At 40.7% G+C, this 13,145-nt stretch overlaps 2 protein-coding genes across 5 annotated transcripts in view; both read right to left on the bottom strand.

Annotated features, from left to right (window-relative positions):
* mcm7 (minichromosome maintenance complex component 7) lies at positions 1–11,421 on the bottom strand. Of its 2 annotated transcripts, none has more exons than XM_044206436.1 (15): positions 11,280–11,421; positions 8,838–8,917; positions 7,925–8,089; positions 7,528–7,652; positions 7,178–7,358; positions 6,949–7,086; positions 6,686–6,835; positions 6,391–6,505; positions 6,128–6,259; positions 5,570–5,653; positions 5,027–5,238; positions 4,642–4,907; positions 2,603–2,771; positions 1,381–1,490; positions 1–663 (listed from the first exon to the last, which is right to left on the bottom strand). In XM_044206436.1, exons 1-15 carry the CDS (start codon positions 11,308–11,310, stop codon positions 438–440), a joined length of 2,184 nt encoding a protein of 727 aa, XP_044062371.1. In that variant the 5' UTR covers positions 11,311–11,421; the 3' UTR covers positions 1–437. The 2 variants fall into 2 exon arrangements, with proteins under 2 accessions (XP_044062371.1, XP_044062372.1); XM_044206437.1 differs by lacking the exon at positions 11,280–11,421 and adding an exon at positions 9,491–9,531.
* Positions 11,280–13,145, bottom strand: part of LOC122880880 (cohesin subunit SA-1) — a 28,999-nt gene continuing 27,133 nt past the window's right edge. For all 3 annotated transcript variants that reach the window (XM_044206430.1, XM_044206431.1, XM_044206432.1), the window contains one exon: positions 11,280–13,112. In XM_044206430.1, the coding sequence (XP_044062365.1) occupies positions 13,062–13,112 (51 nt within the window). In that variant the 3' untranslated portion in view covers positions 11,280–13,061. The remainder of the gene's footprint in view (positions 13,113–13,145) is intronic.

Raw genomic sequence — 13,145 nt, 5'->3', positions numbered from 1 at the left:
TTATTATCGAACCATCAATTTATTATAACTATCCGTCACAATACAAGGCTCAACGTTCATTTATCTTGCCCGATTTGCATTACAGCGTATTAAATATACAGAAATTCTCTGTGTCAAAGAAACTGGAGGCTTTAAGCTCTAAACTGCAGAGGCTACACAATCCCGAGTTCTGACATACATATTTACAAGCGTTCTGACATACAATTTACTGGTGAACAGGAATATATATATAAAAAAAAAAAGCTATGGATCTCCAACAGCAGGAATTCTTGCAAAACAGTCATGCTTGAAAATGTCCAGGTTCTGCTTGACTTGTTACAAAATGCTAGAGGAGGAAAAATTAAGAGCCCCATATAAGTCTGTAGAAAGCCCACAATAGAGAGTTGTCCCCTCGGGTGGCTGAAACACAGCGTGCATGAAGATGTGTCCCAGGTTCTTCAGACAAACGTGATGCGGCTGCGAGCCTGGTTGAGTTGCCACACGTTCAGCTCCTCGTACTCCTCCAAGGCCTCCTGAAACTGGGCCGGGGTGAAGCCACGAGAGATGCAACGCTGCTCCGCTTCAGCCATGCGAACCACTCCACCGGCTCCGCCACGGCCTGCCACGCCCTCTGTGGCGAGCTCACGCACCAGAGAGAATATAACGTCGGCCGGACGCTGAGTCCTGAACACAAAGAATTAAGAGTTGATTTGAGACTTTTAAACATCAGAACTCGTTTATTCTGAGTTAAAGGTCAATTAAATGTTTAAAATGGAACCTGTAGAAAGTGTGAGTATTATTTTACTTTGGGAAATACACTTATTCAGTTTCTTGCTGAGAGTTAGATGAGAAGTTACCACTCTTGTCTGTCTGGCAAGATTAACATGTTAATTTGTGAACTTTATTATGAGTTTAATGAGTGCGACAATCATATCTGACCTTGAAAGCTAGAAAGCAAATAAGCGTAATTTGTTTAACTATTCCTTTAATGAAAAAAAAAAGACAAGATTTTATTTGCTTCAAATGTTAAGTACTTATTTCTTGATCTGATGCTGTTTAAAATGTACCAACATGGCTTTTCTCTCCATCCCACTGTTATAAAAAGCCTCCTGGAAACTTTAAAGCACTGACTAGAGAACAGTATATGGTAAGTGGTGTGAACACGTCACTCGTCTTGACGCCTGTCTCAGTGAACATGTTGCCGTGTGAACAGAGTTCCATTAAAACCCAGAGAAGTTTTTACAGCTTCCTCTAGGATATGCAGCTACTCTTACGTGACACGAGGAACTCATTAAAAAGGGGATTCTGGGTCATGTAACATCCGGTCACTCGTTATGTGCAGTTAGGGCTGAACAAATGCTATCATTAAGACAAGTCTGAGGTTCCAGTGTTAACACTAACCTTGTGGTGCTGGACTTGTCAGCTTGTAGTGAATCCTTTGACATCTCCATCAGTCTCATTGCCTCGTTGACGTCTTCCTTCTCCACGGTGTCCATCATGCGTAGGCGAGCCTGCAGAACGGCAACAAAAAGGAAACTGGAGATCATGATTGAGATCATTTTAAGTAAAATGTGTATCAAGATGGAAATTGTTTGACAGCAGATCTGCAAAGGCTGCGCTGTGCCGGCACTGTCAGACCGAGACAAGTGCAATGCCCTCTGGGATGGCCGGCAATTGCCCAAGTCTCCGCCTCTCAACACCAGCTAGTCTCACAGGTTGAAATGAAAACATCAAAAATGGTAAAACACAACCGTAATACTCTGAAGATCAAGTTTCTATGTAGAACATATTGATGACGGTTCTGGCCATAGTCAGTTTTGCATGGGTTTGCACAGCTGCTCCTAACGCACACAGGCTGACTGCCCACCCTGCAAAGCTGGCCAGGATCAGACAAACCTTTTTCCTGCAGTTCACTAATATGATCATATCATCTAGATATAACATCTGTAGCATCTAAATAAACGCAGAGATCAGTCAATGTGCAAATAAACACATTCTTGATTATCTTCATCACCGCAACTCAGTTTCTTTCACACAGGGCTGGTTGCAGTTTGCCCCCTTGTGGACATCTGTATGCGGCACATTGCCTTCCTGTCCGCCTTAAGTGCTGGTTTTGCAGTAGGTGGATGACTGCTACCTGCACAAACAGCACTTTTGACAGCCAGAGGCCGAGATGACAGACAAACACTAAATTCAGGAAATATTAATTTTTACAAAGCCAAGAACAAAATACATTACAAATACATTTGTCCATCTGATTGGGTTGCTGAGTCATGATGAGGAATGATGACTATATTCCCAATTTGACTGGAGATCTTTTGTCCAGCGTAAGAAAGAAGTGCTCACACTGCAGTAGGCCAGGTTATCATCACTACCTGCACTGTAAGCACTTTATCGCACACTGGGCTATTGATGAAGACATAGAAGGATGATAATCATACTTTAACTCCAATAAAGGAAGCTGCAATGTTTATAAAGATAACATGTTACAATTTTGAGTTAAACAATATTCATTCAATCAAGTTTTTCCTTGTGCCTGACAAAATAATTATAATTATTGCAAACAGTCTGTGAAAAGTTTCCAGCCACCCAGAGCTCACTAGAGTTAAGGTTTAGTTCTCACCAGGGCAGTGGACAGACGGAGGACGGAGAGGAGGGTACGGGCAGAGGTGAAGGTGGTGTCTTTGCTGACTCGGGCCTCTTTCCTCATCTCTACGTAAGCAGCAGTGATGTAATCAGCCAGTGACTCAGGCACCACAGGCTGCCGCTTCTTACACAGACTGATGTAGCGCCTGAAGGGATTCACATTTCATATTTTTGGTAAGACAATATTGCATGGTCATTAACTGTGAGGGAAAACTGTATGTAAAGATCCTAGCATGGAGGCTTGATCCCTGAGCTTATTCACAAAGTCCAGACTGGATTTGACATAACTAAAACAAATAGTGGACAGCATGAGAAAGTTGATGCATTATGCTAAGTCATCAGCTGCACCCACTGTTGTGGTCTCGTTAGATGCCGAAAATGCTTTTGACTGCCTTGAATTGCCTTTCCTATTCAAAACTCTAGGGCACTTTGGGTTTAACCAACTATATACTACTGGTTTCACTATTATAAACTCCACCAAAGGCAAGAATATACACTAATGGAATCGTATCCAGCTTGTTTCCCTTGCAGAGGGGTTGGTGTCAGGGATGTCCTCTGAGCCCACTGCTTTTTGTACCATCTCTGGAGCCACTGGCAGCACTGATCAGGGACAACACAAGTATACAGGGTATAGCTGCTCCAAAAACAGATGAAAATTTGCCTTTACAGAGATGATCTTTTGCTCACAGTATCCTTTTGTTCACAGTATCCAATCCACAAGAATCCCTGAAGCAGGCCCTAGACATTACTTAATATTTTGGCTCTTTATCCAGATATAAGGTGAACTGGGTCTGAAGCTTTGCCACTGAATGTGCATTGTACTAGAGCCCTCATAGAGGGTTACCTTTTAGTTGGACTCCCCAGGGCATGAGATATCTTGGGGTGATTCTTAAAAATCAGATATACCTGATATTGCCCCACTTAATGTAAAGAAGTGGACATGAATGATTTAGAGGTGGAAATCCCTCATTTCATTATGGGGTCGTACAGACAGCTAAAAATGAAATGTGTTACCTAGACTGACTTATTTCTGCAATCCCTCTTCCCTTAGAGAAGAGCTTCTTTAGAAGATGTCAATAATATTTTCAGGATTTTCATTTGGAATGATAAAAACCCATGGTTAACTGAATTACGACACAAAGATCTGGAAGGCCTAGCCCTCTATTCACTCTGTCTATAAGTATTATATAGCCTTCAATACCAAGTATCCATGAAAGTGGGGAAAGCATTGCTTCCAAGATTTACAAGTTGTTGACTCCCAGTGAGAATGAATAGAATAGGTCTGTCAGACAATATGTGTGTTGGCATTGTCAGCAAGACAGGGGACTTTCTGTTATATGGCCTGGTCATGTCCAGTACTTTAGGCACTGGGGGTTAAGTGACCCTTTCTCTCTGGGTCTTCCTGAACCACACAGTCACCAGGGATCCTCTACTGTGCCTTTTTAACTGCACACCCCAATGCTCTTGGTCCAAACATCATAAACAATTATTAACCATTGGCTGTACAACAGCCAAAAGACTTATTGCACTGCATTGGCAATGTGCAGATTTATTGGACAGTGAAACCTTGTCGAGTTATATAATGAGGATGAATCTGAGTGGTCCAGGTGGTTGAACTCATCAAGAAAATTCCTCTTTCCTAGATTGGACTCCCAATCAAATCAACCGTGACATGACTTGACTTAACTTGTGATTTTGTTAACCCGCAGCTCCCCTCTATAACACCTGTTACCTCTAATTTATGTCTTCTATATTGTTTTACTTTTATATAATCATTCCTTTTTATCATTGTTATGTCTCACATTAAATAACCTTTGTTAGTATTTTCTAGTACGCTATTATTGGTCTGTCTATGTAATGTGCATGTTTATAGCTTTTTGAAAATTACAAGTAGTACATAGTTTGTAGGTTTGACATTAAACTCGACCACTCTTCCATTTCTTTTTCAATAACCTGAACTGTGTAGGATAATGATCTACATTAATGTAGCGGTGACTTTGTAACAAAAATCATCACCTCATCAGCTTCATGTCGATGGGGGTGAAGTGAGTGGGTGGCTGGCGGCAGTGCTGGTGGACGTAGGTGATGTGTTGGGCCAGACGGAGGTCAGCGTCGGCGTCGGGCTTGTCCTGGATCAGCCAGAGCAGGTCGAAACGGGAGAGCAGAGCAGCTGGCAGCTGAATGTTCTGCTCAATGCTCTTCCGGGGATTGTATCGGCCATAGGCGGGGTTGGCTGCTGCTAGAATAGAGCAACGGGCATTGAGGGAGGTCATGATGCCGGCCTGGAGAGAAGTGAACATTTTTAGTGGAGATGTGACACAGGCATTAGATTCGAATATCTCAACTTATTAACTTAATTAAGCCACCAGTTGAGGTTATTAACATGTGCGGTTCTCTTTACCTTAGCGATGGAGATGGTCTGCTGCTCCATCACCTCGTGGATGGCTGTGCGGTCAGCGTCAGCCATCTTGTCAAACTCATCAATGCAGCAGATGCCCTGGTCAGCCAGCACCAAGGCTCCACCTTCCAGGGTCATTTCTCCGGTCAGAGGGTCACGCATCACTGCTGCAGTCAGACCGACACCAGACGAACCGCGACCTGTTGTGTACTGGCCTGAAGACGAGTGGGGAGAGGGAGAGCTGTCAAATGAGACCTGGGTGAAATGGCAGAGCCCCCCCCCTTTTTTTGCATACAAAGCCTAATAGGTTTTTAATCAAACCAAGACATTCAGATACTGGTATAGTTTTGCCTGCTTTGTGGTTCTCTAATCATTCTAGTGTGCAAAACCTGGCATAAAAAAACAAAACAGCTTTTACTCTACTAGACCGTCACATCAAAAGTTAATATTTGACCACGTCAGTCCTAATGGAAAGAAAATGCCTAACTGGATAAAATATTAAACCAGATACAGGACTTTTTCTCCAACAAACAGGACTGTACTCACTTCGAGGAGCCAGACGGTCAATGTAGGACAGCAGCTGGGACTTGGCGACTCCTGGGTCTCCCATCAGACAGATGTTTATGTTGCCTTACGGGGAAAGAGCCAAAACAGGACGAGTATTGCAATTATTACAAGATTTCATTAGGGCAAATGCTTTGTTGTTTAAGAAATGCTCCACAGATATTGACAGGAGACAGGGGTTAGCCATATGCATAAAATTAGTAATGTTATTATCCTAACCTTATAATATTTATTAAAGAATTCAGGCATTTGAGGTGATTAGCTTTTGATGGCTTTTAAAATCTAATTATTGTAATTATCTCTGCTATTAGATATGAGAATATTGTCATGATTAAGTGGAGAGAGAATTTAAAAAAAAAAAAAAATTATTACCAAGTATTAGGAAACAAAATATATTCCAAGGGATGCAATCAACAACATTACCTCTTTTTGTATTGGATGATTTTTTATTAGGACAACTTTCATTTTACTTTGAGATGAACACAGTCTCTGATTGTCTACTTTTAAGTAAGAGATTAAGGGGCTCAAATCAGTGCTTACCTCTGATTTTCATGCCTTTAGGTGCCTGTTGCACTCCTCCAACCAGCAGCAGGAGCAGAGCCTTCTTTACATCTTCATGTCCATAGATCTCTGGTGCTATTGAGCCGGCTAGTTTCTCATAAAATCCTTCATCTGTAACATAATGCAATCACCTTAGTTGCTAAAAGAATGAGAAAATTATCATCATTGTCAGGTTTTGGCATTCATACGGGTTTAAGGTCTCATTTTATTCGAGTCCAGCCATCACACATACAGACTCGAACCTGTGATGCCACGCAGCTCCTCATCAGTCAGCTCCTCATTGCCGAGCTCATCGTCCTCGGTCTTGTTCATGAGTGTGATGCTATGGGCCTCCAGGTAAGTTTCTGACAGAAGACCCTAAAATGACCAAAACCAAATCAGGACAGGACAGAGATGCATTTTAGGACCATGCACAGCAAAAAAACTAAACACACATGCCTTGCATACCAAAACTGAAAAAAGTTCCTACAATAGATGAGAATTTCAGATTGTTCATGTGTGAGTTAAAACAGACAAATCCTAAATTAAGCCAAATACCTGAACAGCCTGTTTGAAGCCTGTGCGCAGAAGAGGGAGGAAGACTCCGGTGATGGCTACATGGTCTCCTGGCTGGGCAAGACGAGTGTTTTCTCCGCGGGCGTACACAGTCATGCTTCTTGGAATATTACCAACTGGCACCTGGTCACTCTGTGGGACAACAGAAGAAACTCATGAGAAGATAGAAATGTGATAAAATGACAACAGAACAATACAATTTATGGAAACGGTGAATGAGCATTTTATTGTATATAGTTCCTTACATGTTCCTGAATACGCAGCTCCTGGAACTTGACAAATTTGGAGCCTCTGGTCTGCAGGTAGAGTCGACCGCCAGATTTATTGGTGACACACTCTTGGCTGGGGCACATGATGAGGGGCATGAAGGAGGGAGACTGGATCTGAAGGACAAAAAGACTTTGAGGGACACCTGATAAATGTATGTTTTGTCACAGGATCTAAAATGATTACCGGAATCAAAACCCATCTTACTGGTTGATAGGTCTCAGCACCACACTGGTCACATGTGTATGTAGCGACAGCCATCATTGGTTTGACCTCGGTGGCACGGGTCACTATGCCTCGAACTGTCACCAGATGCCCGATGCTGTCCGCTCGTACATCACGCACCACTTTGGGTTTAGTAGTGCTGGGAGGCTTGAAGTACAGTTCACTGTGGGTGGATGATAAAGTTCGTGATAAAAAAAAAGGTATCAAAACGCAAACACATATGCAAGATTTACCATAGAACCATTGTGAAAGACTGAAAGTGCCCAAACTGGCAGCATCGACTAACTAAACCAGGTCAATAAAAATTCAACCCTGAATCTGATTTGACTTACAATCTCCTCATGAGTTCGGGTGGGTATTGGTTACGAGGGTCCCGAGTGTCCGCAGGGTCACGACCCCTTTGTTCCATCATCAGCCTGTGCTCAATGTACACATCCAAAGAATCCCTGGCCACAACCTGGATATCACAAAAGTATTTTGGCATTTCTGTTTAATAAACAGGTAAATAGTAGAGGCATTAGTGCTGGGAACTCAGAATATTTTCATTTAATTTCAGTTTTTAGGTGAACCACATAATTGGAAAACTGAGGGGGACAAATCCAAAGCTGATCGTTGTTAGATAGTGATAAGGACTTGATTATTGCACTATTGTCTATTTATTACAGCTGTTATTCTACTCAAAATGCTTTAACTGTTTAAAAACAGGATCAACTGTACAAATATACATACATCTCGTTCTTTATACTCTGGCAGTAGCTCATGGATGGCATCAGCGACCAGGCCTGTATATCGTTTTGCATTCTCACAGATGCTCTCAACCAGCTCGGGGTCTTCTTCAGCCACATCATCCAGTTCCACAAAGACAGACACCTGCTCCCTGTGGGCCAGTGCCACCTGTGCACACAGACAAGTCACTTAATTACGCCACCTTGTCTGCACAGATACTGCTCAATGACAACAATGACACCTCTACACTTCAAACTTAGGCAGCTGTGACGGTGCATCCAGATTAAATTTATAATGTGGTAAAACAGTACACTGACCTACACATTTTACAGACAGTGATGGCATTTTCTAGCATGTATTAAGTAATTATTTTAAAAACAATAGGTAATATTTATCTTAGCTTTGCAGTTGCACTGGATTAACAAATCTGAAAAGCATATACCAGTTGTGTGAACCAGCAATCTTCAAGTTTTGGGCATTGTATGCCTTTATTAGATAGCGATAGTGAAAAAGATGACAGGAAACAATTGAGGAAGGTGCAACAAAAGGTCCCCAACCAGACTTATTTTTTTAAACCAGGGACGTTGTGGCTCACCCTGGTACTTTATATAAAAAATAAATGATGTGTTCAAAAACATGTCAAGACCCACATGAGGAGTTTCAACCTCTAGATTTGAAGGCATTTGGTTTTATCAACAAAAACTGAATTACAGTCCAAGAGGACAAAGAGTGGCTAGAAATTTAACCAGAGAGGACAAAAGATAATTTTCAATTGGCATCAATACTCTACTGCTCATCAGCACTTATTTTTCCTTCTCATTGACATTATCACTCACAACTGAATAAATATCATCTTTCAGTCAACAACACTCCTCAAGGCCAAAACAGCCATTTACTGTGTGTTTACTATACTTACAAGTTGAGCTCCATATTTGAACACCTTCTTCCCATTGTCATCCTCTGTGTAAAACTCCTGCAGGAACCTTTTGCATTTGTCTACAAAAACAAACAAAAACGCCTCCAGCATTATTTCACAGCAGAAAAACAAGCAACATCCAGCAGACACTAGGTGGAGATTGTTAGCTAAACACACGCACAAAAAAAAAACATGGTTGTTACCTTCTCATTTGTTTAAATATTAAAGCTGCTTTTTAAGTTTAAAAGCTGTTGAAAATGTTGATTACCACCACCACCACCAGTGGGCCTCGAGACTAGGAGCTAATTTGTTGTCCTGCAACGACCCCCTTTGTTGAGTAACATGGCATCCTGTAATCTCGATGAGTCACTATTGCCTACAGTAGAGCACAAACTGCCACTGATGTACTACACGAATCAAATTCCGATCGAGTGCACCTACTATCATAGTTTTACAGAGAAATAACTGACGTTATGCAGCAGATAGCTCCGGGGTAAAGACTGTAAATACAACAGGCGCGCTCAGCTCAGTGTCCATTTTTTAGAGAAAATATCCCTCACTTCTCCCAAGAGCCTGAACTACTAAGAATATTTAATTCCACGTTACAAGAAACGAAACTACTCCTGGCACGGTAATTAAAATACTCCACTTACTTTGTCTCTGTGGAAGAAAATCTGCAGCTCTGGTTTGTTATTTCTGTGTTAGAGGATGTTATTGTAAACAAAGCAGCACATGGCTTTTGTGCCTCGTCACTCGGATATTCTTCCGCGACCCCTCCGCTCTTGAAAATAGTCCTGGCTGTTGTTTTCGAACCATGGCCAGCCAGCCATCTTCTAACGTTAGCTTAGCTCCGTTATGTTGAGCACAGACAGCTCCATCCACATAAGCTAACGTTATGGCTCTAAACATAATCACTAAGCGGTAAGGGGTCGCTGACTTAATGTTTAACGCTGAAGGTTTCCGACGGTTGATAAACTCCATGTCAAACTTCTAACTACACAATTGACGCAGCTATTGAATTCACAGAGTGGAAGACGGCTCAGGGCACTGTAAAGTTTTAAGTCTGTTTTAAGTGGAAGGCTAAATTAATATCCAAATAAATTATTGCAGATTAGCAAACATAAGTAACTGAATTTGAAGGCTAAAAAACATGGTCACGCTAGGTTACAATTTTCTACTAACGTTAACCCTAACGTACCTTTACCATTAGTTTTGAATATTAGCAATTTGCGTTATAACAAATACACCACATTTTCGACGATATTTATATAACATTAAAGTAGGGTTTATGTCAAAACCCCACATAAACCAGCCTTTTTAAGTGCCTTTTAGCAAGGCACAAAGCCACCTGCAGACTTATCAGCTGGCATCGTATTAAAACAGTTCAAAATGGCACGTTAACTTGTGTAACTGACAGTCAGCTAAAGAGAGCTAGCTAACTGGCTAGCATGCTAACGTAATGTATGTTGGTGCAGCTAGCAGCAGTTAGGCGTTTTAAGCGTCCTGAAACCAAGTTAAGTCTTCTAAAACAAGTGTGAAACATTGGCCTTGCGGATCTTGATAAGTTAAAAGTCCTGAATATCACTGTTGAACTTACTGACGTGATTTGCTTGTGTACTTGTATTGTTGCGCCGTTTCATTGTTTAGAAATATGGTAACCTATCGCGTAACATTCACAAGCTAGAGCATTTAATCTAATAATATCATGTTGGTCTAACTTAATCTAAAACCGGTTCTAATGACGTTATCTGAGTAACATTTAAAACGTGTGTTGAACATGCCGAAGGATGTCTATGGTTTACGACTATTCATTAATTGCTTTATGGTGAGGTCGTGTTTTGGAAGCTGAAATGGTAACTTTACGTTACAAAATAAAAACCAAAGAGAGCACGTGATGTCAACTTTCTAACAGCTATATGTTGTTACAAAGAAAGTCTGTTCTGCCTTTATTAACTTACTAAGTGTAAGTTAAGCCATTGTTGGACATGTGCTTGCAGTGGCGCCTGCTCCTTTGTTTAAGCGGATCCATCCGGGTCACAAGCTGCGAGAATACTTGACGTTAACTAGTTACTAACAAGTTAGCTACGTTTATGCAACTTCAAGGGCGCACATCAGTCCCCTATGTCCGGGATTTACTGGACTAAACAATACACACTAACATGCATAACTTTAAGGGTGGGTAAGTTAGTTATTGCAAAGGGGGGGAAAAGAGGTAATGTTAGCGAGATGAGTGACTGAATAACACTACTTTAGGCAGCACAAACAATGAATTAAGATTTAGATTAGCTGATTTTACACCCAGTGCATTACATGATTTACATTCACTAACTTAGGTTTCCAAACAGCATTTTGGAGAACATATTTAGATAAGAGTTAAGTAATTTGGGCCAACCTGTTGCTGCCATGCCGTTACGTTACTGTGAAAGTGAGCTATTCCATTACCTTTCTCTGCCGCATAATCCTTACGAGCCATGGCTGCAGATGTTGACCCTCAGATGAGATAACTTGACTCCAAAACTCTTAAAAGTACAAAGGAACGAAAATGCCGTTTAAATTCACGGTTTAGTCACTTCACTATCACCGGAGACCAGTATTCATTCACTTGCAGCTTGCTGTTCTCCCCGGTCACGGTGCAAGAAGTGGCGCGAGTCTGACGTCTGCAGCAGCCAATCGTGTCGCTTCCTTCAGTAGGGAGAGGCGGGCATTCGTAGTGGCGCGAAAGTTGCGGGAGATTGTATGTCACGTGACTCGGCAAACATCCGCCCTGAATGGCGCGAAAGACGATGATTGGATTTCATACAACTGAGTGACCCAAGAGTGAACTAAGGCAGTAGTACAAATGAGATAAACACTAAGTCATGGCCAGAATAAACCTATTAAAACTCTCAGGCATTAAAGATTTTAACCCCAGTTATATAGCATACACAATAGACTCATTATAGTGACACTTACAATAACTGAAAATATACATTTAATGTATACCGGTAGGTAAAATGGTCATTTAGGTAGTTTCCTCACAAACACCTCATTACAAATAAGACAAGGAGGTGTCCTTCAAACTTGCACACAAATTTTATCCTGTAAAAGGAAAGAAAAAAAAACAATTATTTGTTTGCTTTTCTGCACTGCACTAACTGTGCCTCATCTTTTTAGGCATAGTTACTATAACTAGACTGTGGAAAGATACAGTACTTCAGTTCATATGTGAAAATGCATTGGCTGATTTTGTTTTATTTTATGAATATGCACTATTTGAGTTCTTGAATGACAAGTAAAAAAAAAAAGAAGAAAAACAAGGATACATTATCTTAAGTTTCATACATGCAAATTCATCTTTTTTCTATAATGAATGCAAGTAGTACTTGAAGACCCTTGCGATAAAACTTCAAAAGACTGTAAATGAGTGTCTCTTGTGTCAATGTCTTTAATTATCTTCTATAAACGTATATTAAGTTTTTATTATTAGTATGTCATTCATTTTGTACCCTTTTTTAAATTTTTGTTTAGCATTTCTTCAATGTCCTCTACATTTACAAACCTCTGGCATACTGTTCTCATTGTGTACTTCATTTCATCATAGAAATTATTTAAAAAATTATTTTTAAAGACAGTGAGCATTACCTGTATTGGTAACTAGGTTTTTCTGATCTTACTCATTTACTAATAATATTGTACAGTATGTTTGTTTTCTAAATGGCATTGAGCCTGCGTTTGTATATTATTTAGTAATTTATGTGCATATGTCATGCTCACTCCTTTTCTTGTGATCTTATCAAAGACTGTTTCAGGGTTAATTTGCTCAATTAAGCATCTTTTAATAAACATTAAATTAACATGTTTTCCAAAAAAAAAGGTGCCATCAACAACAGTGCAAGATATTATGAAACTAAATTCAACACAAGGAGAGACTTTTATCTTGCTGCCAGCCTACAGGGACCAAACAGAACTGCAACACATTTCTTTTGAAATTTTTGTGTTGAAAACATAAACATTCCTAGTAGCGAATGGCAACAACTTTTGTCCTCAGACTTCATAATCATTATTTTGCCAACAAGATTAATGACTGAAACAGATCTGATAGGTAACAAGTCATTTAGAAGAACAGATGGCCCTAACACTTAGTGCACTCAAATGTACTGAACCCACTGAAAACACAGTAGTGTTGAAAAGATGTATTAATCAAAAAGAACTGTTGTTCCCAAGGCGGTCCAGGTCACTGTGCCCTCACTCAAAGAGCTCATCAAGGACACTGGCTGAGGTGTGACGCGTAGAAGGCTGCAGAGCAAGAACAGGATGAAAAAAGTTTGC

The sequence above is a fragment of the Siniperca chuatsi genome, linkage group LG8 (assembly GCF_020085105.1).
Source record: "Siniperca chuatsi isolate FFG_IHB_CAS linkage group LG8, ASM2008510v1, whole genome shotgun sequence".
NCBI lineage: Eukaryota > Metazoa > Chordata > Actinopteri > Centrarchiformes > Sinipercidae > Siniperca > Siniperca chuatsi.
The sequence above is the reverse complement of the archived record's forward strand: the minus strand, read 5'-3'. Positions and strand labels throughout refer to the sequence as shown.